Raw genomic sequence first — 23,518 nt, 5'->3', positions numbered from 1 at the left:
TTAAGGACACAATGAAGGTGGCTGTCTACAAACCAGGAAGAGAGCTCTCACCGAATGTGACCACACTGGTACCCTGACTTTGTTTGTTTGTTTGTTTGGTACCCTGACTTTGGATCTCTACCCTCCATAACTGTGAGAAATAATTTTCTATTGTTTAAGCTGCTGGGTCTATGGTATATTATTATGGCAGCCTGAGCTATTTAACATAAGATCTAAGTGTATTTCTAAATTGTGGAGTCCCTTAAATGCTAAGCTGAAAGCTTTGGCCTGGAATGAGCAGACAGTAAGAACCCCTGAAGCTGCCCGGTGAAGAGGGTGGCCTTATCAAAGCCATTTTAGGAAATACATGAGTGCAAGGACTGTAGGAGGGAGAGGGTAGAGGCTGAGAGACCCAAGAGGGGGCAGCTGCACCAGTGCAGGAGGCCAGGAGAGTGGAAGATACGGCAGTGGGAGCAGATGACAGGAAGGGAGGAGATGGGAGTCGGGGCGTCAGGAGCAGGACAAGAGCTCTGTGGCTTGAGAGGACGGGAGAGAAAAGACCAAGTCAACACTGACGCAGAGACTTCCCATCTGGGTAAGTGGGAGGATGTGAGGCTTTTAGCAGAAGTTGGGAAGTAAGGAGCTGAGGTGAGGGGAATGTGGAGGATTTTAAGGCTGGAAGATAGACACTAGACATCAGAATCTTGGTGGTCTACAAAAAGAGGGCAGGCACCCTGTCCTCCTTCAATTGTGGGCAGGAGGCTCACAATGAAATTGTGACAAGAGCTTGACAGAAAGGAGAGAGGGAGGTACCTGTGCACCGCAGAACATCATAGGGTGTCCCTCCAGTGCATACGTTGATGTCCTAATCCCCAGGATCTCCAAATGTGAGAGTCTTGAAAGAGGCAGTTAAGTTAAAACAAGGTCGTTAAAGTGGCCCTAATCCAATGTGACTTGTGTCCTTACAAAAAGGGGGAAATTAGGAGACAGACGTGTACACAGGGAGAATGCCACATGAACATGAAGACTGTCATCTACGAGCCAAGGAGAGAAGCCTGGAGCAGAACCTTTGCTCACAGCCCTCAGAAGGAACGAACCCTGTAGCCACTTTGATCTCAGACTTCTGGGTTTCCAGACTCAGACAATAAATTCTGATTGTTGAAGCCACACAGTTTATGGTGCTTCCTCTAGAAAACAGCTCGAGGAGATGAATCCAGGCGCTGGGGCCCAAACCTGTTCAAAGCGAGCCAGTTCTTATTTCTTTCACAGTTGGTACCAGCGCCAGCTCCTCCCTCTGAGGCCTGCAGCAACTTGCCCTGCTTGGCTTGCTCTAAAATGAGGGCAGCACGTTGGGGCTGAGCCGGGCAGCAGGCCATCCACACCAGGGGCCAGATGCCACACACCATGCCACAGCCCCTTCGCTGCAGCTCTAGGCAGTGCTGCTCCAATCTGTGGGCACCACCTTTTAGAGCAGCGAGCATACCTATTAGGAGCTGTGGCAGCTCAGGTTCTAGAACCACAGGCCTGCAAACCAGCAGGTACGCACCCATCCATGCAATTAAAAAATTGCTACCTATGAAACTTAACCAACAGTGTTAAGTAAACTGGAGTATAATTTCCTTGTAGTGTATTCAAAGCATGATTTCTAAAGTGATTCATTCTTTATAATAACTCCACAGAAGCTTGAAATCGCTTATTCTTCACCCCTCCTCTGTCTTTCCCCCCTATTCAATGGTCCATGTTCTCTATGGAGGATGGTTACAGAAGGGAGTGCTCGGGAGTCAGACTCATCATGGTTTGGGTTCACAGACAAGAGCCTCTGGAGATGAGGATTTTTGTTTGTTTGTTTTGGCCATCCTGTGGCATGCAGGATCTTAGTTCCTCAACCAGGGATTGAACTCATGCCCCCAGCAGCAGAAGCACTGGGTCTTAACCACTGGACCCAAGGGATCTTTAAGTTAGATTGTTGATGCTTTCTCTAAATGAGGTGATGCTTACAATCATGATGATCTCACAAGATAATGAGATTATTAGACAACTTTAAACCTGATCCCATTACCAGATCAGAATGTACACGTGCATTATGAATTAATTTTGAGAAATCCTGTGATTATCTTGGGGCCCATCCCTCTTATATTGCATTGTACCGTGTGTGTTGATTAAAAGCATTACACTGCTGAGTGTAAATATTTAAAATGTATAGCAGAAATAGAGACAGAGATGTAGAAAACAAACTTATGGATGCCATGGGGGCAGGGGTGAGTGGGATAAATTAGGGGATTGGGATTGATGTATATACACTACTATGTACAAACCATATAATTAATGAGAACCTACTGTATAAACCCTACTCGATGCTCTGTGGCGACCTAAATGGGAAGGAAATTTTAAAAAAGAGGGGATATATGTATACATAGAGCTGATTCACTTTGCTGTACAGTGAAAAGTAACACAACCTTGTAAGGCAACTATACTGCAAAAAAATTTTTTTAATTAAAAAAAAATGCACAACAAGCTTTGTGATTATGTTTTGGACTTTTAACCTTTTAAAACATCCTGGGACCCTCAGAAAATAGAAGTGGGTTGTGGCTCTGTGGGCCTCTGAGAATCTCCGTGTGAAGGGAGTTTTGACAACTGATATCCATTTGTAAAGAGAGGAAGGAAAAAATGACTTTGATCAAGGGAAAGAATCTGAATATGGTTTGAAGCAATAAATGAGCATACAGAATGTCACTGTCCTTCTCAGACAACACTCAAACAGCCTGCGTTAAATATGCACGCTCAGTCACTCCAGTTGTGTCCAACTCTGCGACCCCATGGACTGTAGCGCACCAGACTCCTCTGTCCATGGCACTTCCCAGGCAAGAACAGTGGAGGGGGCTGGGCTGCCATTCCTTCTCCAGGGGGCCTTTCAGACCCAGGGATGGAACCTGGGTCTCCTGCATTGGCAGGCGGATTCTTTACCACTGTGCCATCTGGGAAGCCCCTCCATTGAACATGCTCACTGTTAAAATAAACAGGTAGCAAAATATGTGGAAATTCCAGAAGGGCTGAACCCAAACACCTGTCAATTCAGGCCCCACTTCCTGGTTCCACCCTGCCTCTGACGGGAACAGGTGGAAGGGACATGGAAGGCTGGTCCCCTGATTAAGTGACCTGTAAAGACCCTGGGAGGTCACTGGGCAGGTGATGGTCCAAGTGGAGGGATGGGAAACATCAGCAAGACTGGGATTCTGTGCCAGTGGGAACTGAGGGACTTGGTTCAATCTAAATTCCTGGAAAGCATACCTTTGTGCCTGTTTGAGGGTGCTCCAGAAACCCTCAAACAGGTGGAGGAAGGGGTAGAACATGCTTTTTGGAAAATCTGACCTGAGTGTCTCACTTCAGCCACGAGCCACATCAAGGCCAAGGATATCTGACCAGATACAGTTGGGGGCAGAAAAGGGCTTAATCGCAGCTTCTAGTAGGGATTGGGACACTCTCACAGAGAGAAATGAGGTTCAAAATAGAGGAGGTCTCTCAAGTACTTAGAGACAGGCTTAGCGCAGGGAGTAGTGAGCAGGCGCCCCCAAGGTGTCAACGTAAATGCGGCCGACGGAATCTGCTGGAGCCAGGCAGGGGGCACCCTGTATGGCATGTCTGCGCATGATTCTAGAGAACCCCCAAAATCACGGTGTGCCGCCTACTGTGTATGTGTCTGTGTCTGGAGCTTGTCTAGGGAGTGGGAGTTTCTGGACACTGAGACAAATATGTATGTTTTAGTTCTGAACTAATGTCTAGGTTCTGAACTCGAGGGCTGTGATTTCAATTTCATTTTGAGTGACATTTATTAACTACCTATTGTGTGCCTCCTCTCGGCTAGGCCACTGCGTACCCACTGGTTCCTGGATTCCTCATGGTAACCCATTTTTCAGATGAGGAAATGGAGGCTCTGAGATGTAAAGTGACTGTCCCTAAATTAATAACTGACAGGCCACAGAGCTGGGCATGGACTCCAGGCCCTTGAAGTTCCCATTTTTTCCCCCATCCAGGTCTTTACTGCCTCCCCCCTCTGCATATTCCTAGAGTCTGGCCCCAGAAGATAAAGACTGAATGCTACATTGGCCTGAATGATTGACAAGGATGACGATGTCGCCATAAAGACAAAGAGGTGTGCCTTTGCCACCAAGACTCCGCGGGTGGTCACCTTCCCTTTCTGGGCCATAAGGGTGTCTCCTTCAGCCTCACATGAGCAATATAACCATTGGCAACACTTCTTTACCTAAATACACAGTATGATGCCTAGATCAGCAATATGATAATTAGCCAAATAACAATAATGAACTTTGTATGGAGCACTTATTCTGTGCAAGGCCTTGTAGAGTTGAGAGTGGGCTGTAGGGATCTATGGCCTGGGTTCAAGTCCCATCTTGCCCACTTACAAGTCAAGTGACCTTCCTCAAGTTATTAAACTCTCTGGGCCTCAGTTTATTCATCTGTAAAATGGGAGCAGTAATAGTACTCCATTGGGTTGGGTTGGCGATTAAATGAGATTGTGGATCTAATCTGCTTGACACAATGTCTGCCATTGCTCAACATATATTATTTCTTATCATGAATAGCAGATGCAATCATTTTGTATGGTATCTTATTTCTTCTTCCTCACAACTCCACGAGCCTATTATCCACTATGAGCTTCAGTGTGGATGCTAATCAGCTGTTTGACCAAGGTCACCGGGAGGAGGAGACCAAACCCGGGTTGACCCCTGAGCTGAGATCATGACCCCAGTGCTGGTGGGTGAGCCCAGGGAATAGAACGGCCGCACCCCCACAAGGTGGTATTGTTGTCAGCATTATTGTTATTTTTATCCTGACATCATTAGCGTGCAGTGAGTCAGGGCTGACTTAGAAAGCTTCCCTGAAGCATGCTGGGTTGTTGCTGAGAAGCAGAGGGTTGGGCTGGTTTGCCTTCATCCAGACACAGCTTGGAGGGGTCTGGCTGCCTGCTTTCGGTCTTCAGCAAAGCCAGCAGTACTGGCCGCTTGGGGTGCTTGCTCCTGAAGAGAGGAGCCCTGGACACCTCTGACCCTCTGAAGATTGGGAACCCATAAGCACTCCCCTTTATGCCTTATAATTTGGAGCTCTGCAGAGAGGCTAGTCGGGGAGCCGACACTTCCCTGGAAGAAGGGAAAAGCTTCTCAACAGATTTTGACATTTTGAAAGGCAACAAGCCCTATGTCCCCAGGGGTGAGGAAATGCCAGGTTGCTGATGAGGTGGTGGGGATGGGGCGGGCAGGGAGATTTTGAAATGAAAATCAACTCTCTGACTATCTGGCTGCCTTTGTCAGCAAGAGGCTGGAGAGAGGGGCAGTGGGCTAAGTAAGAAAGAAGAACCCAAATGGAAATGCCACTTCCCCCAGACCCAAGACCTCTCACACTCACTAAGGGTTGGATGGATACTTAATTTGTATATGAAAATAGACATTCTACCTCCAAGCATGACACAGTTCCACTCCTACCCCTTAGGAAAGCAAATCAGGAAGGCAAGAGAAATAGGTGCTTAATAAGAAAGGAAGCAGAGAAGGGTTTGAATCAGATCCTAAGGTTTTGTGGGAAGAATGAACACATAGCACTTTCTTACTAATCTAGGGGAACGTTTCCACTTAGGAGGGTTATTATGTATGGGGCTTTGAAAATGGTGTCAAAACTCAAAGTGGCTCAGGTGGAATTAGCATCAGAGACAACCTCAGCAATCAAATAACAATCCTTAGTATGAAAAAGAAACATAATTTGTCCGCCCTGGCGGTTTCTTTTAAAACTATAATGCTTTCCCCAACTTTCTTCTAGGCAAACTCCTACATGATCTTCAAAACCCAGATCAAAAGGTCCCCTCTTCTGGTAAATCTTTTCTTATGCCTGCCGAGGTATCTATGGCCCCATAGTGTATTGTGCCCCTCTCTATTTTAGGATTAATTGCACTGTCCGTGTGTGTTATCTCCCCACATGCATCCATGAAGGTCTTGAGGGCAGGGAGGGCGAAGTTTGCTCGCTTATGCTTCTACCCTAGAGTTGTGCGTGTGGCAGTATTGAGTGACTATGTATCTGTGTGATGGGTGAACGGATTCATTCTATCCACCAGTGCAGGCCAGATACAACTTGTCAGGGGATGTTAAAGATGAGCATCCCCAAGTCATTCATACACTATGTTCTAGTGACCAGGAATTTGGGTCTCACTGGCTCTACCCACTGCTGACCCAACAAGAGAGATGACCACTAGGTATAGGTATGCATCTCAGATTTCTGAGGCTAACTTAAGAGAAGGTGCTTCTACGGCAGAATTTCTGTTGAATTTGGCCAAACGAGAGTATCAAGGAGAATGGGGCAGACCATAATATTCCTTCAGGGACCTAATAGTTGTCTGAGTCAGGAAGTCCTTTCTCATGTCTATCCTGCATCTCTCCCACTTTACCTGCGCTCTGTTGCCTTTTGCCAAGTCTTTGCCGGGAAAATGCAGACCAGCTGCCTCCTCCACCAGCTCCTACTGGCAGGTAGTAGCTGGGCCTCTCTTTGTGTTATTAACAATGCTCACCCCCTCCCTGGATTTCTAAAAAGCAGCAAATGTGGGTTACAACTGGACAGAAGGGAGCCGATTCCAGGTGCTACAGGTAAAGTGGCTTTGAGCAGATAGAGAAGAGGCTGAACATAGGAGCTGGTCTTCTAGGCCAGAAAGAAAATCATTGGGTTTCCTATTAATTTGCTTCACCTGGGAAATGTTTCTGAGCCCTATGGCTATGGAGGTGTCTAGCAGGAGGTAGCTGAGCTGTTTGCTTAGCTCTGGGACTTCAATATAACTGAGCACTTGGGTCTCTGCTTCCTTTTAGCTCTATTTCTGAAAGGCATTTGGAAAATTGAGTCTCAAACAGCAGAGCCTGGATAATCTCACAGGCCAGTGATTTCAAAGCTTATTTTGGGTCACAGACTAACAGCAGGGACTTGATAACATTCAAGGAGTAAGTCCAAGCACTACTGGTCTGCATGTCACAGTTCCAGGAGCTCCCATGTCTAAAACTGTTTGGCCGTCTTAACCTCAGGAAGACTATCTTTTCCCCTTTTCTCCAGCACCCTTTCTCCTCCACAGAAATGGAGTTTCCATTTTAGAGGCAGCCTTAAGGCAAGTTCTCAGCACCTCCTCCTAATTGCTATGGATTGAATGTTTATGCCCCTCCTCCGCCAAATTCATCTGTTGAAACCTAACCTTTGTGTGATGGTATGTGGAGGTGGGGCCTTTGGGAGATGATGAAGTGATGAGGGTGGAGTGCTCATGAATGGGATTAGTGCCCTTATAAAAGAGATCCAGAGAGATACTTTGCTCTTCTGCCACGTGAGGGCACAGTCATAGGAAGCAGGCCTGCACAGAATGTAGAGTCTACCGGTGCCAGCCTCCAGAACAGTGACAAATATATTTCTGTTTTTTATAAGCCACCTGGTCTATGGTATTCTGTTATAGCAGCCCAGACAGACTAAGACACTGATCATTTCATCATGATACCCCACAAAAGTCCCTGGGCCTATTAAACCCCCTGTCCTGTCCTCAGTATTGAGCCCTACTACTCAGGCTTGAAGTTCGAGGTTATGTTTTTTAACTGGTCACTGTCTGACCAAGGTGAAAGGAAACAGTCATCGGACTACAATGGCTCAGATTTCAGCAGGACGATAAGGGTCTTTCTGGTGGGCTCAAGGCCTCCTCTGCTTCTTCCCTACACCCCAGATCTCAGGAGTTACTGCAAACTCTGATACCTAGAGCAGGTAGGTAAGGTAAATCAGTAAAGCCAGCTGGGTAATCTTGAGACAGAACACTTGGTTGCATAGCAAACACATAAGAATATTCTTCATTCTTACAAAACATGAACTCTTTCTCATCTTCCCTGAAATGTGTGAATCTCTTGGTCCATACCTACCTACCACTTATTCTATTATAAGAAAACCAACAGTACTAATGTTTTGATAAATGACAATGAACAGTTGGTGGTAATGAGAGGGGCACACTAGGGAGTGGTGGAGATTGTGGCAAATTGGAGAGCCCATGCCCTGCGTAGTGGGAGCAGCGGTTCCTCAGTATGAGCAGACTATTTCCCCATAAGAATATAGGCTCAATGTGGTCAGATTGTCCATATTTGTAAGAGAAGTTGCAAATATGATAGTTACATAAAAAACTGAAACACTGGCAATAAATTCAAAGTATAAATATAAGTTGTCTATAGGACAATATAGTGCAAGCCTAACAAATCACGTCTACAGCCTGGATCTCGCCTGAGTCTGCCTCTCTGTGCCCTTCTTTGTCTTGGGAGGGGTTGCACTATGGCAACACCCTTTACTTTCAATTGAGAAAATATGAAGAAAACTCAAGCTCTATTTGTTCACTTAATCATTGATGGATAACAACAGTCCTCACACTCACAATACGGCCTGGACTTTTGAGGACAGCATAATAGAGAACTGAAATGGTGCCTTGTCCACCAAACATTCCCAGGTGTCACTGCAGCAGTCAGAGAGCTTGGCCACTGACCTACTATGGGATCCTGATGTCCTTCTTTTCCTGGCCAACCCCTGGCAGCTAAGGACAGCAAGTTCCACTGACACTCTGGAGTGTCCCATCCTCCCCCATGAAGCTACATACAGAGGCTCTGAGTCACTGCTTACATGAGTTGGTGGTGAAAAGTGCTGTCCCAACACTAAGCACCGAAAGAAAGAGCTTGGCAACCTGGCCTGTGCCATCCAAGGCTTGCGGTGGGTGGAGGGAAGGAAGAAGACGGCCATTCCATAGTACTCTGCTGCGGTGCAGGGGAGGGATGGGAAACTCACATGCTTCACCAGGGTTGCTCTGTTACCTGCCTGGGCAGGTGAGAAACAGGCTCTGCTAATCTCTAGCCAGATCTAGACACTCTCAGGAAACCATATTGACTCTGCTGTTAAAACACTCCTCAACAAATTGGCCAAGTCTGGTAACACTCCAAGCTGGGAAGGCTGTGGTGAAATAGTCATTCTCCTACTTAGCAGATAAGAATGGTGCAACCTCTGTGGTGAGCAATCTGGCCATTTCTGCCCAAGTCACAGCTGTATATGACCTTTGACTCAACAGCTGCTTCTAGGAGTTTATTCTTTTGATAAGCCCACCCATGTGCCAATGAGGTATTAGCACAAGGTCATTCATTATAGAGATGTCGTGGCAAAATATTGGTGATGGGCCACGTGTTCATTTTGGAGGCCTGGTTCAATAAATAAATAAAAGGGAATATTATGCAGCCATGAAAAAAGAACAGGACTCTTCAACTACCAACTAGGAATAGTCTCCAAGATACATTGATACCTGAAAGAACAAGGTACAAAACAATACAGGCATACGGTGGAGATAGTGTAGGTTCACTTCTGGACCAATCGTAATCCAGCAAATATCACAATAAAGTGAGTCACATGAGCTTTTTGGCTTCCCAGTGAATATAAAAGTTACATGCATTTTTACACTGTACTAAGCGTGTGTGCATCTTAGTCGCTTCAGTAGTATCTGACTCTCTGTGAGCCCGTGGACTGTAACCCACCAGGCTCCTCTGTCCGTGAGATTCTCCAGGCAAGAATACTGGACTAGGTTGCCATACCCTCCTCCAGGGGATCTTCCCAACCCAGGGATCAAACCTGCATCTCTTACATCTCCTGCATTGGCAGGCGGGTTCTTTACCACTAGCGCCACCTGGGAAGCCCATTCTGTACTTCTTACACTGTAGTCTGTATGCTGTGTAATAACCTTTTGTCTAAAAATGCACATACTTTAGCTTAAAAATAATGCAATCAAAACCACAATGAGTTACCATCTCACGCCAGTCAGAATGGCTGCTATCAAAAAATCTACAAAAAATAAATGCTGGAGAGGGTGTGGAGAAAAGGGAACCCTCTTACACTGTTGGTGGGAATGCAAACTAGTACAGCCACTATGGAGAACAGTGTATGGAGATCCCTTAAGAAAAACTGGAAATAGAACTGCCATACGATCCAGCAATCCCACTGCTGGGCATACACATTGAGGAAACCAGAATTGAAAGAGACACGTGTACCCCAATGTTCATCGCAGCACTGTTTACAAAACCCAGGGCATGGAAGCAATCTGATGTCCATCGGCAGACAAACGGACAAGAAAGCTGTGGTACGTATACACAATGCAATATCACTCAGCCATTAAAAAGAATGCATTTGAATTATTTCTAATGAGGTGGATGAAACTGGAGCCTATTATACAGAGTGAAGTAAGTCAGAAAGAAAAACACCAATACAGTATACTAACACATATATTTGGAATTTAGAAAGATGGTAACGATAACCCTGTATGTGAGACAGCAAAAGAGACACAGATGTATAGAAAGACTGTTGGACTCTGTGGGAGAAGGTGAAGGTGGGATGATTTGAGAGACCAGCATTGAAACATGTATATTATCATATGTGAAATAGATCGCCAGTCCAGGTTCGATGCATGAGGCAGGGTGCTCAGGGCTGGTGCACTGGGATGACCCTGAGGGATGGGATGGGGAGGGAGGTGGGAGGGAGGGTCAGGATGGGGAACACATGTACACCCATGGCTGATTCATGTGAATGTATGGCAAAAACCACCACAATATTATAAAGTAATTAGCCTCCAATTAAAAAAATGCAATTGGAAAAATGGCACCAGTAGACTTGCTCAATGCAGGGTTGCCACAAACCTTCAATTCATACACACAAACATACACACAAATAATACATGTAATAAAATGAAGTGCAATAGCATGAGGTTTGCCTGTATGTATGATGTGTTCTCATTTGTGTAAAAACATATGAAAATAATGTGTATGTATTTGCTTGTTTATGCATAAAACTGCTAAAAGGACCACAAAAATGATGGATAATGAATACTGCTTGCTTCTGGGGAGTGAAGCTGTGTGGCTGGGATGAGGGAAGAGAGAAGAAGCTTTTACCACCTATCTTTTTTACCTTTTAAATTCAGAATCACGTGAATACCTTTCTTGGTAGAAACAATGAAAATTTGAAAACAGGCACGCTAGCAAACAAAACCCACCAAATCAAAGCCCAAAGCCACAGTCCAGGGTAAGTGCTGCTGGCTTAGCCCCCACGCCATTTCTCCAGCCACAATGGCTGGTTTTCTCCCCAAGGTGGTTTGGCACTTGTCTTCCCAAGAACATTCAGGGAACCGTGGAGTGTAGGCACCAGGCTGACACCGCCACTTACCTGCTCCTTCTCGGAGTACGGGTTGTTGAGGACGACAGGCATGTTGCCCTTCCCCCACAGGTCATTGAAGACGCGGTCGTTCTCCACGCCGAGAGGCAGAGGTTTGTGTGACTTGCCGTCCAGGTCTCTGAAAGGCAAGGCAGGAGAGGTTGAGGAAGACGCAACACCTGGAGTGGCCGGCTGGTCACCCTGGTCTGAAAGTCCTGAGTCTGTGAAGAACCCTCAGGGTTCACCCACATGACCCTCCACGGAGCCAGTGAGCTTTGGGTCCGCAGTCTGCCGCTTCGTAGGATCAAGCGTGAAGGTGAGCTTACTTGACTTGACACCCCTGGCTGGCACATACCTGTTGTACAGAGATAGTTTCAGGACGTCTGTGACAGAGACTTTGTTCCTCCCTCCCCTGCCCCCGATTTCCTGATCTAGGAAGCCAGGAGGCCTCTCTCCTAGCAGAATCCCATGCAGAACCCCTGGACAGCTTAGCATCCATGAAACCTAATGGTGGAAGATACAGGAAGCAGGAGGGATAGGTCAGAAAACCAGTCCTGTGGGCCAGGGTGGTGAGTCACACCAACGGCAACTAGAGCACTGATCACAAGGCTAATGGTACCAGCCCAGGATACACAGGAATGATTCTGAAAATAAGGGGAACACAGCGACAAAAACTATTAATACCGTTGGTGTTGATTAAGCACTTACTGGTGTGTCAAGCACTTAACATATGTTTTAGTGAATTTAGTCCTTGGGACAACCTGATGAGGTCGGTATGAATGTTTGTCACTGCTGTGCAGATGGCATAAGTGAGACAGAAGCTAAGTCACTCAAGGTCACAGTATTGCAGTCTGTCGCTGTTGTTCAGTTGCTAAGTCCAACTCTTTGTGACCCCATGGACTGGAGCACACCAGGCTTCCTTGTCGTCCACTATCTCCCAGAGTTTGGTCGAATTCATGTCCATGGAGTTGGTTTTCCAGCCTGCTCTTCACATTTATTCTGAAGTGGAGGCTGTTACTATCACCCTCACTTATCATCACCACCATCAGCACCATCATTCTCACGACTGTCAACACCACCACCCAATGTTTCCTTATCAGCATCAGCATCACTGTCACCACAGCCATAAGTGTGCACATCAACACCAATGCTGACATCATTTTCATTATCGCCAACATTATTGCCAAAATCATTCTCATCCTTCTCATCACCACCACCTTCATCCCATCAGAATCTTCATGCCCATCACCATGTTCATCACCACCTTGCACTCATTATCAGACGCGGAAACTGAGGCTCAGAGAGGTTAAACCACTCACCTAAGTCTCACAGTCAGGGTTGAAGGAGTTGGGGTTCAAACCCAGGCTTATTCCTGACTCTAACCGTGAAGCTTTCCTGGCTCTCTGCCCTTGAACTCGGATAGGTTCAGGAAGAGGCTATCTTGGCTGGACAGGCTGACCATCCTCTGAGCTGGAGGGAAGTCGTGGCTGAGATGGGACTGACTGTATCAAAACCCAGACCTCCCCACCTGCCTCACCTCACCTCCATCCTTCTGCCCTCCTGCTTTCTAACCGTCCGCCTCTTTCTAACCCTCCCACCCAATTTCACTCGATGGCACCTGTCTGTTCCCCAGCTTTGGGCAATGCGGCTTGCTCTGTGGTCCATCTCACTTTTGGTCCCAGGGGTGGAGGCGGGCCGTATCCAGCTCTCCATCCTATGTTCCCAGCTGTGGGGACTCTTGGCTCCATAAATTCCCCCAGCTCCCAACCTGGTGCTGATGGTCATTTGGGATGAATCAGAGGCCAGGGCCCAAACTCTGAGTGTGAGGCCCTAAGTGGCCCCTCTGGCTGCTCGGATGGGGCTACCCAGAATCTCCTCCTTGCTTTGTCTCACAGCGTCCTGGGGGCCCACGCTGAAGCCACTTCTGCTCATCTTGCTTGGAGAGGTCTGCAGTTTTAAAAGGGAACATTATGTTTTACTCTCTTAAAAATGTCTCCAAAACACACCAGGAGTGGTTCTTGATTACAGATATTTCCCAAGTCAATGGTTTACCTACGTGGTAATAAACAGAGGCATTGTCTGTGGAGACGGCTGTTCTAAATGTCACGCAGCCCCTCTCAGCGCTAAAACTCCAGTTCCTAGGATGTCATGTGACCATAAGTGGGGAATCAGCAGAGAAGAGAGGAGTTTAGTGCTGTTTGAGTGTTGGTAATACACCAGGTAACAGCACAGAAGTTATTTCACTTCCTCTCAGCAGATATTAAAAACTTCCCTATTTTACAGATGCAAAAACTGAGATCAGAGAGGTTATGTCAATTTCCCAAGGTTTCTCAGCAAACACAAAGCAGAGCTGGGATTTGAAACTAGGTCTGACTGATGCTCGGCCCAGATCCTTCCTTTTTTGTAAACAGACTGGGAAAATGATTCAGGATAAGTAGGATAAGCCAGAGGCTAAAGAGCTAGGAATCCAGCATCTCTCACTGAATGAGGCCAGTTTACAAAGATTACAGGGTACGATTGCCCAGATGACTCTTAAATGGCTCACACGGCTTGTCTTGTGTGGATCTGCAGGGAGAGGTCCTTTTATCATCATCCTTTGCTTTTTTAATTTTTTTTAAAAGCCTTTAACACTTTTGTTTAAATAATATATTTGAAGTGTTTTGTCAACACAGACAAAAGAGCCCTGTGATGAGCTGGGGAAGAATACTTTTATTTGAGACAACTGTCATGAGGTGAATGAAACTAGAGCCTGATATACAGAGTAAAGTCAGTTAGAAAGAGAAAAGCAAATGTTATGCGTTAACTAACACACATCTACAGAACCTAGAAAAATGGTACTGATGAGCCCGTTAGCTTGGCAGGAATAGAGATGCAGAAGTAGATGATGGTCTTGAGGACATAGCAGGGGAAGGAGAGGGTGGGAAGGATAGAAGAGAGTCGGATGGACATATATACACCACCACGCGTGAGAGAGACAGCTAATGGAAGCTGCTGGACGACGCAGCGAGTGATGACCCAGAGGAGTGCGATGGGGACGGATGGGAGGGAGGCTCCGGAAGGAGGGGATACGGCTTGCTCTATCGTACAGCAGAAACCGACACAACATTGGAAAGCAATCATCCTCCAATTTAAAACAAGAATGTTTTTAACATGGGACCACAGGGAACATCCTTCAGCATCTGACAAGGAGTTATTTTGCCTCTCTGCACCCAGGGACAAAATCAGGAATAGATTTAGGTAGACTCTAAATTCCCACTCCCCACCCCCAGTTTTCAGTAAAAGTCAGCTCTGAGGGAGATAAGCAGTTTATTGCCATGAATTTTCTCAGCCTGGGACGTATCTGTTTGCTAGGTTTGAATGGGCAGTGCGATCCACGGGCTGCGGATTGGGTGGAGCTCGGTTCAACTCTCAGCTTTGCTGGTTGTAAGCTGTGTGACTTTGGATATTTTGGCTACTTAACCTTTCTAATTCTCAGTATACTCATCTCTAAAATAGTGTTGATAATAAAACCCAGTTCCCGGGGTTACTGCAACAATTACAGGAGGTAAGGCTCACAGCACTTAGCCTGTGGCATCTGCTATTGCTTTGACTACTGATGTGTTTGTAGGCTGATCAGACAGAAACAGAGGAAGGAAAATGCTAGTTCTTTCTAAAACAGTCAAGATTCCTCTAACTCAGCATGGTCTAGGAGAACTTTCTGAGTCAATGGAAACATTCCACGTCTGCTTGCGTTTTGGGTATTTTAGCCATGGCCCACATAAAGCAGCTGAATACTTGAAATGTGCTTAGGAACTTCCCTCGTCATCCAGTGGTTAAGACTCTGTGCTTCCACTGTAGAGGTCATGAGTTCAATCCCTTGGTGGGGCACAAAGCGCCCCTGTGTGGCTTGGCTGAAAAAAAGCACCTATTGTCACTGAGGAATTAGTTGAATTTTTAATTTCATTTCACTTTAATTAGCCATATATAGTTAGTGGCTATAGCGCTGGGTGGTGCTGGCCAAAGCCTTAATGTCTCTAAAGCCTGAAGGCACGTATGGCTCCTGAGAAAGGGGTGTCTTCCCTGGGGGCTTATGGGGACACAGGCAGGGATGTCTGCACTCAGACACTTCTTTTTTAATCGAAGGAGAGTCGACTTACAATCCTGGATTAGTTTCAAGTGTATAGCACAGTGATTCAGTTATACATACATATACTGCTATTGTTTAATCACTAAGTCGTATCCGACTCTTTCAGGACTCCATGCACTGTCGTCTGCCAGGGTGCTCTGTCCCTGGGGTTTCCCTGGCAAGGATATTGGAGTGGGTTGCCATTTCTTTTTCATGGGTTCATATACATATATATGTGTATATATATTATACATTATATATTTGTACATATACGTAGAAATGCACATATGTTACATACAAGGCTTCCCAGGTGGCTCAGTAGTAAAAAAAACCTGCCTGCCAGTGCAGGAGCTTTAGGACCCATGGGTTTGATCCCTGGGCTGAAAAGATCCCCTGGTGTAGGAAACGGCAACCCACTCCAGTATTCTTGCCTAGAGAATCCTGTGGACAGAGGGGCCTGGCAGGCTGTAGTCTATGGGGTCACAAAAACTCAGACATCACTGAGCTACTAAGCACAACAGAGAGTATATCTGATTTACAATGTTGTGTTAGTTCAGGTGTAGCAAATCAATTCAGTGATACACACACACACACACATTTTCAGATTCCTTTCCATCATAGGTTATTATAAGATATTAAGTATAGTTTCCTGTGTTATGCGGTACAACCTTGTTTTTAAAAACTATTTTCTATACAGTAGTGTGCAAATGTTAATCCCACACTCTTACTTTATCTCCCCCCTCCCACTAGATGTTTGCTTTCTATACCTGTGAGTCTATTTCTGCTTTGTAAATAAGCTCATTTGTATCACTTTTTTAGATCCCACATATAAGGGGTATTATATAGTATTTGTCTTTGTCTGACTTACTTCACTCAGTATGATAATCTCTGGGTCCATCCATGTTGCTGCAAATGGCATTGTCTCATTCTTTTTTATGGCTGAGTAATTGCCCATTGAGCTATTATGTCTTGTTCACAGAGCCCAGGAATCTGGGAATTCTCTGCTTCCTTTCCAGACTCCCCCCTTCCATCACTCTTAGCCCCGACCTCCACTCTCCTCTCTTCCCAGGGAGTATACCGTGTCCATCCTTGCCCTTCCTGGAATGCCCTTTCATCTCCCCTCTGTCAAGAGTCAACTCCTACTCACCCTTACAAGGCCCACTTCACACACCCCCTCTCCTGGGGGTTAAATAAGATCATGCTTGTCAAATGCCTAGTATACAGTCAGCTCTGACCAAACATGAACTGTATTTGATCCCCGGGTCAGGAAGATCCCCTGGAGAAGAGAATGGCTACCCATTCCAGTATTCTTGCCTGGAGAATCCCATGGAGAGAGGAACCTGGTGGGCTACAGTCCACGGGGTTGCAAACAGCTGGACACAACTGAGTGACTAACATTTAACTTGTGGCGACTGAAGTCCAGAGAGATTAGGTAACTTGTCAAGATCACAGCACCAGTGAGAAGCAGAGGAAATTTTGCAATTAAATGTCTCCTCCTCGCTGCCCTCCTCATTGAGAATCACTGAGAACAGGGCTTGGGGGCGGGGCATTTGATTGGATTTCACACTCATGAAGAACCTCAAATTTAGATGTCGAATGTTTCCCCCCAAATGAGGTGATGGTAGTGAATGTGTTTATCCAGTAAATGCAATTCTGCTAACTCCAGGTTATCATTTCTTCATTTAAGCAAATACACCGGGAGCCCGCAGATGGAGGTAGATGGGGCCTGGCTTGACTTCTGAGCTGCCTGAATGGTGACTCTCCTTGGCCAGTACTTTTGAGTCTTGGTCCTGCCCAGCTGTCTGAAGGATTTTGGTTTAGATCAGAAATTCTCAGCCTGTAACTACCGATATTTGGGTTCAGATAATTCTTTGTGGTGGGGACTGCCCTGTGCATTGGAGAATGTTTAACAGCATCCTTGGTCTCTCCTCACTAGACACCAGTAACATCTCCATCACCAGCTGTGACAATGGAAAACATCCCAGGAGATCAATCAATGTCCCCGTGGGGAGGGGAGGAATTAGACTCCTCCCTACTGAGCAGCAGGCTTAGCTTCAATCAAGGACCCAAACCCATGCTTCCCAGCTCTCCCATCCCTGTTCTACACCCACCCAGGGGGTCTATGAGGATTTATTTACTAGTTGTTCCTTGTTCCCAGACGGGACTGAGAAACCTGCCTTCGCTCAGTGGCTCCCACATCTGCTTAGTGTCCTTATTCTCCTGAAAAGACATCCTCCAGTGAACCTGGCATTGTGGCAGACCAGCGAGGCCAGAGCCATCCTGCGGTCAAGCTTGGTGGTTCTCCAACATCAGGGTGCATCAGAATCAATTGAGGGGGGCTTGTTAAAATTCCTCCCAGCCCATCTCCAGAGAGCCTGAAATAGTGGGAAGCCTGGAATCTGCATTGTCAAAAGCACCCACATCGGCCAAGGACACCTGTGAAGACCGGTTTCCCTGGGAGAGCTCTAAGCTAGGCTCGTGCAGTGAGCAGCCAGGTGCCTTCCTGGCTAGGGGTGCTCTCTTCCCCCAGCTCTTCTCCTCCCCCTGCCTTAGTGTGAGGCTCTCCCTCCTACCTGGCGAGCATCTTCTGTGCTTCTTGGCAAGAACTAAACTAAAGCCCTTTCCTTCCACTTCACTAGTTGGATCCTCAAACTCAAGCCAAGAGCCGGTCTAGCATCTCTAAACCTTCTGAGGATCTTTGCCAAATCCTTCCAACCGAGGCTCCCCGATCTCTCGGGTACAAGGATGGTGGTCCCAGGCCAGACTCCACAGGCAGTTTGCACATGTGTCGGTTGGCCCCATGCTGACCACTAACCTCCCCTGACCAAGGACCCAGGATGGGGAGCAGGTGGGCCAGGCCTGGGTGCAGGGCGCAGCCTGGAGGTGGGGGCCACCCACTCTGGCCCAACCAGGCGAGGAGGCTGCCGAGTAGCAGCTGGTCCTGGCAGGAAGCCCTGCTCGCATCTCTCGGCAGACACCATGCTCTCTCCAACTCCCCTCCTCGCCCTCCACACTCCAATGGTCTTTGGCTTCTGCTTCTACCTGGTTGCAGATTCTGCGAGCTGAGTTGGAGCAGGAAGATTTTGGGGGCTGTGCAAGCGGGTGTGGCGTCTCTGTGCAGCTTTCCTTCTAGATTCCATCATGCTGGAGTTTGGGGGGTTGGTTCTTGATAAAGGTATGCTCTTCAGAGCAGGAATTCCATGGTGAGTGTTGTAGCTGAGAAGTGAGGCGAGGGCCTCTGGGCTCCAAAACAACCACGACTCTCTTTCCTAAAATCACAAAAGCTGGGCAGGATTCTCCAACTCATGTCTGTAGGCCCCAGGCTAGGGGGGATGGGGCTGAATTTGGGTTCCAGCTCCTAAGGCCAACTGTCTTACTGGGATGTGACTTCTTGCTAACAGCCCCTCTGATATATCTTTTTTTTTTTTTTTTTTTGAGAGGCTGGGAATAGGTTTTAATGTAAAATATCCTGATGTATCTATTTTGCCACAAATTCACTTTTGAAGAAAAAGTTTTTTGGCCATGCCCCATGGCATGTGGGATCTTAGTGCCCCGAGCAGGGATTGAACCCACGTCCCTTGCATTGTAAGGTGGATTCTTAACCACTGAACCACCAGGGAAGTTCCAAGGTGTGTTGTTTTAAGGCACCAAGGTTGTGGTCATTTGTTAACAGCAGCCACAGGAATGATGGCAGATACAATGAGCGGGTGTTGGGATGGTTGATGGCCCTGCCCCTGTGTCTATGTCTGATCTCACTGCCTATCGCTCTCCTCCTACTTGCTACACTCAAGGCCTCCCTTTAGTTCCTTGAACATCCCAATCTCGTTCCTGCCTCAGGACCTTTGCTCCTGCTGTGCCTCTTCCAGGAACACCCTTGCCTAGACTTCGCAAGGTTCTCACCTTCTGGCCTTGGTACAAATGCCTGCAGAGAGGTTTTCCCCAACCTTCCAGTCTAACGTGCTACCCAACCCCAAGCCACTTGTCTGGAAGTCACTGCATCATCTCCTTCACAGCACATACTGCTATCTAAAACGACTGCACGTGTCTAGTCATTATTCCTTGCGTGTGGTCTATGAGATGACTCTGTAGTGGATCATCAGCGGGTCCCCAGCTCTGAGGACAGTACCTGAGGCAGAATAAATGCTCCATATATATCCAGTGACTGAGAGATGCTGAGAAGCCCTCAGTTACATGCAGTGTGAGGTGGGTGAGCTTATTTCCCTTCCAGAATGAGGGGCTGGGTGCCCACTAGGCCAGGTGGCAGGGACATGCATGGGAGAGGTCACAGAGCAAGTGCATTAACTGGTGTAAACAGGACCCCCTGTCCCCTGCCTGGGAAAGAATGCATGGTGACGGGGGCAGGGCAGTGCTGGAAGTCACTCACACTCAGACAGTCAGGGTGAGAATGAAAAGTTGCTCCCAGATTCTGCATGACGGCAAAGTTACCAGAGTTAATTCCTGAGTTGAAAAATGCCAAAAAAGAAAGAGAAAGAATCTAAAAAAAACAGTAGAAAAGAAAAAATGAAAAGGCCACCAGAGTGATCCACAGCCATGAGAAAGGTCAAGTGCAGCCTAGGAGGAGGGTCTCTAAGGCATCAGTGCTGACCTTGGTTGATCCGAGGTCATCTCTCTAGGGAGGCTGTCTTTAGCAGACAGCAACCTCAGGGCCTTGGTTTCCCCTCCAGTCTGAGAAAATACTCTGATAGCCTCAGGAAGTTGACGGCTAGTGGTTAAGGGCACTGTGGCCAACAGCGCAATCTACAAGCTTCGTAGAGGTCAAGAACATGGGCTTAAGGTCAAGTTCTGGCTTTGCTGCAGGCTGGCTGTGTGACCTCGCGCAAGTGACTACACCTCTCTGAGCCTTGGTTTCCTATCAGGAAAATGGGGTGCTATGTGGAGGAAGTGAATTACTTGATGTGAAGACCATAGCCTGGGGCCAGGCCCACCTGGAGTGCTCAGCAGAGGCTGGCTAACATGATGGGGATGAAACTCAGGCTTGTCACAGGAGGAGGCCTCTCCCCCCAAAAAGCTGATTCTCTAGGGTTAAAATTGACTTGTGTTCCTCCAGCCACATTCACTTGTCTGGTTTCTTTTTAAACTCTAGACACTGTGAGATTGCTAGGCAGAACCTGGATAGAACCCTGTGGGCAGTGCTGTGTGACCCTGGGCAACTAGCTTCACCTCTCTGAGCTTCAGTTCCTTCCTCTATAGGTGGGAGCTAGAACCACAGGTCCTACTTCAGGAGCTGCATTCGTACAGGTTCTAAAGAGGTGACTGTTGTGAAGGTACTCCTATAAGTAATCAAGGGAGGGCCCTGCAAGCGGATGAGGAGTTATCAGAGCGCAGGGCGAGGTGGCTGGCCGGCTGGTCCAGATGGAGGCTGGACCGCGGACCTTGGCCTCTTTAGAACCCTCCTTCAGGGCAGCAAGCTGAGCAACCTGGATATCCTCTGACATGCAGCATTTTAAAGTGACCGCTCCCAAGTACAGAAGGCCCCGAATTTGCCGCCTCCCTTCCTGATCACCCTTCACCTGCTGTCACTGCCTGCTCAGGGCCCCTTCCCTCCTCCTGGGATGAAGGCAGGAGACTGTGTCTCAGATCAACATCACTTATCTCCCCAAACACGGGCCGACACTCCAAACAACAGGACAGGGGTGCCCCCTGAGGGAAAGGGACTAGCTGGAGCAGGGGAATAAGTCCAGGTCCAAGAGGAAAGAAGGACGGAAGGAGGAAAATAAGGCCAAGAGAGCAGAGGAGTCAAGGTCGCTGCTGAGAACCAGTGATGGTCCAGCCTCTGCTCAGACCCAGAAGCCACGGATGCCGAGTGGGACCCGGATGTGGGGCTCTGGGCCCAGTGGGCTGCTGGCTTCACTGTCACCCCGCATCTAGGATGCTAGTCTGACCCCACCCCCAAAAGCAGCCTGGAGGGAGAGGGGCCTGGGAGGATGAGTCGTTTCCAGGCACCTGTGTGTGCTGTGAGGCTTGAACATTCCCAGGCCAGCAGCCCCGAGACTGGCTCTGAACAACATGCTGCCTCTGGGGTTGCGTTTCCTGACTTGGGACACTGATTCGTAACGAGACACTTATTTTAGCCGTGAGCAAACAGCTTTGCAATCTGTGGGGGTGCTTTTGTGGTTGTTACGACGATGGCCGATGCTTCTGACATCACAGTGGAAGGGAGGTGATGTCAGGGGTGAAGGACACCCTGGCAACACAAATGACAAAGCCACTCACGGAGGAAGGGTCCTGACTGCCTCGCAAACTTTGGACATCTGCTTAGATTAAAAACAAAAACACGAAACACGCTTCAATTTCTCAGCCAAAATCTCAATGTGGGTTTATGTATAAATTCGGCTTTAAATCCTACTGAACTTGCAACTAGTGGGAAATCAAAGACAGGACATCGTTTTACCAGGAATCATTCACCATTTGGGAAAATCACGTCACCAAGGCGACGCGGTGCCGCAGGTGGTGTCTGAGTCGGCAACACAACACACCTGTGTCAATCTGCATCGTGTTTGCCTCCATTCTATCCTTAGGTGCCAACACATGACATTCTGGTGGGGCTGTGCCTATGCGCTGATGCGTTAAGTTATAGGCTCTTTTATTATAAATGACTTTTATGCTCTATAGCCTTGATTTTATCGTTAGGGCATTATACTGATTTAAAAAATGTAAAGTGTGGGTAGGCTACATGCTCCATGAAGGAGCTTCTGGTTAGTGAAGGGGGCATTTCAAAATATGTTAAAAAAAAAAAAAAACAGAGTGAAGGGGGAGAGCTGTGCATCAAGCCATGGAGCCGGGGTGGCAGGGGGACCACAGTATTACTCATCCTTAGAACCATTCATCTCAGTGGGTTTCATGGAGGCATATACTTGCCCTGGGTCACTTTCTCCCAAAACATATCTCCACCAAAGCAGTTTTTTCGGCTACTTGTGGTCAATCACACTGCAGGTGATGCAAGGTCTCTGGAGGGAGGACCCTGATGGATGAGGGCGGCTGAGAGCTCAGATGTCACCTCCTGAGGCGGGAAATGGGTCTGTGAGAGCAGTGCCCCAGGGCAGACAGTTCTATCTCGCCCTCATTCTTGGGGACTCAAAGGCTGCTTCCCCAAGATGGTGTTTGGAGAGGCCACTTGGGGCCTGGCTACCAAGTGGGCTCCCATTAAAGCTCATGGGACTCAAGGACCTCATCCCAGCCTGGGGTCCTGTCCGCAGCCTTTATGTCTTGGACTGCAGGCTAGGAGAGGGTTATTTGCTAGTATTTGCTCCTTGGATAGAGCGTGCAGTTCCCAACTATAGAAGGTACTTCTCTACAACATAACCAGAGAGTCAGACTCCCAGGCCCGGGTGGGGCTGAAACAGAGCCCTCGGGGTTCTGAGGCTCACACCCTATGCCTAGCTGAGAATCAGAACCAAGTATACGGGACATTAGAGCCAGGGGTTCCACTGTCATGCAAGGTGAGACGGTCCTATTCATGGACTCACTGCTGCTTCTGCAAGAGGTGGTGCTGAGGATGGGCGGGGCACGTAAAGGATGGGGTAGGGGGAGAGGCCAGGCCCAGGAGCCTCTGATGGGCACTTCTGATGCCGTCTAGAAAAGAAGGCCAGTGATTGATTCTGGAGTGTCTAGCTGCCTTAGAATTCAAGCCCACGGGGTGAGACTTGGGAGTGCCTATTGGCTGCCCAGAAACTACCTCACGGCTACACCGGCCATCTCCACCAAGTATGTCACAGTGGGGACCCCTGGGAAGTGGGTTCTAGCCTGGGGGGGGAGCTCCTGTGCTGGTTGTGGGAGAATGAGGTGCCAGGTCACTGCCACTGGGAGAACCCTGAGCATGTGATTCTGGCCTCCAGCTCTGGAAATGGACATTAGGCCACTGGGGACCCCCAATCATCTGTCCCACCAAGAGGGTCACACCATGCCCTGTGTATGTGGCCTAAGACTCGCGGTCTCTCATGGAGATGGGACCCAGGGTGTGGCAGAGACTCCAGGGTGTCTGTGGGGAGCTTGCAGGAGAGAGGAGGAGTGGGTGGGAGGGGGGAGCTGGGCAGGCAGGAGGTGCCCTCTGTTGCCCTCTGCCCAGGCCTTCCGACAGAGCCTCCACTTTCCTCCTTGGGGGTCTTGCTGGCATTGGCTCAGTTTTTAGCCAGGCGTGAGATGCTGGAAAAGCCCCAGGATGCAATGGTGGCCAGG

The 23,518-nt window shown here is 48.0% G+C and overlaps 1 protein-coding gene across 1 annotated transcript in view; it reads right to left on the bottom strand.

The window, feature by feature from the left end:
- Positions 1-23,518, bottom strand: part of NOS1 (nitric oxide synthase 1) — a 191,901-nt gene that overhangs the window by 66,208 nt on the left and 102,175 nt on the right. Inside the window, exon 3 of the mRNA XM_040251626.1 lies at positions 11,230-11,356. Within this exon, the coding sequence (XP_040107560.1) occupies positions 11,230-11,356 (127 nt within the window). The remainder of the gene's footprint in view (positions 1-11,229; positions 11,357-23,518) is intronic.

Source organism: Oryx dammah, unplaced genomic scaffold, assembly GCF_014754425.2.
Source record: "Oryx dammah isolate SB20612 unplaced genomic scaffold, SCBI_Odam_1.1 HiC_scaffold_12, whole genome shotgun sequence".
NCBI classification, from domain to species: domain Eukaryota; kingdom Metazoa; phylum Chordata; class Mammalia; order Artiodactyla; family Bovidae; genus Oryx; species Oryx dammah.
This window is presented reverse-complemented; position numbering and strand designations above follow the sequence as displayed.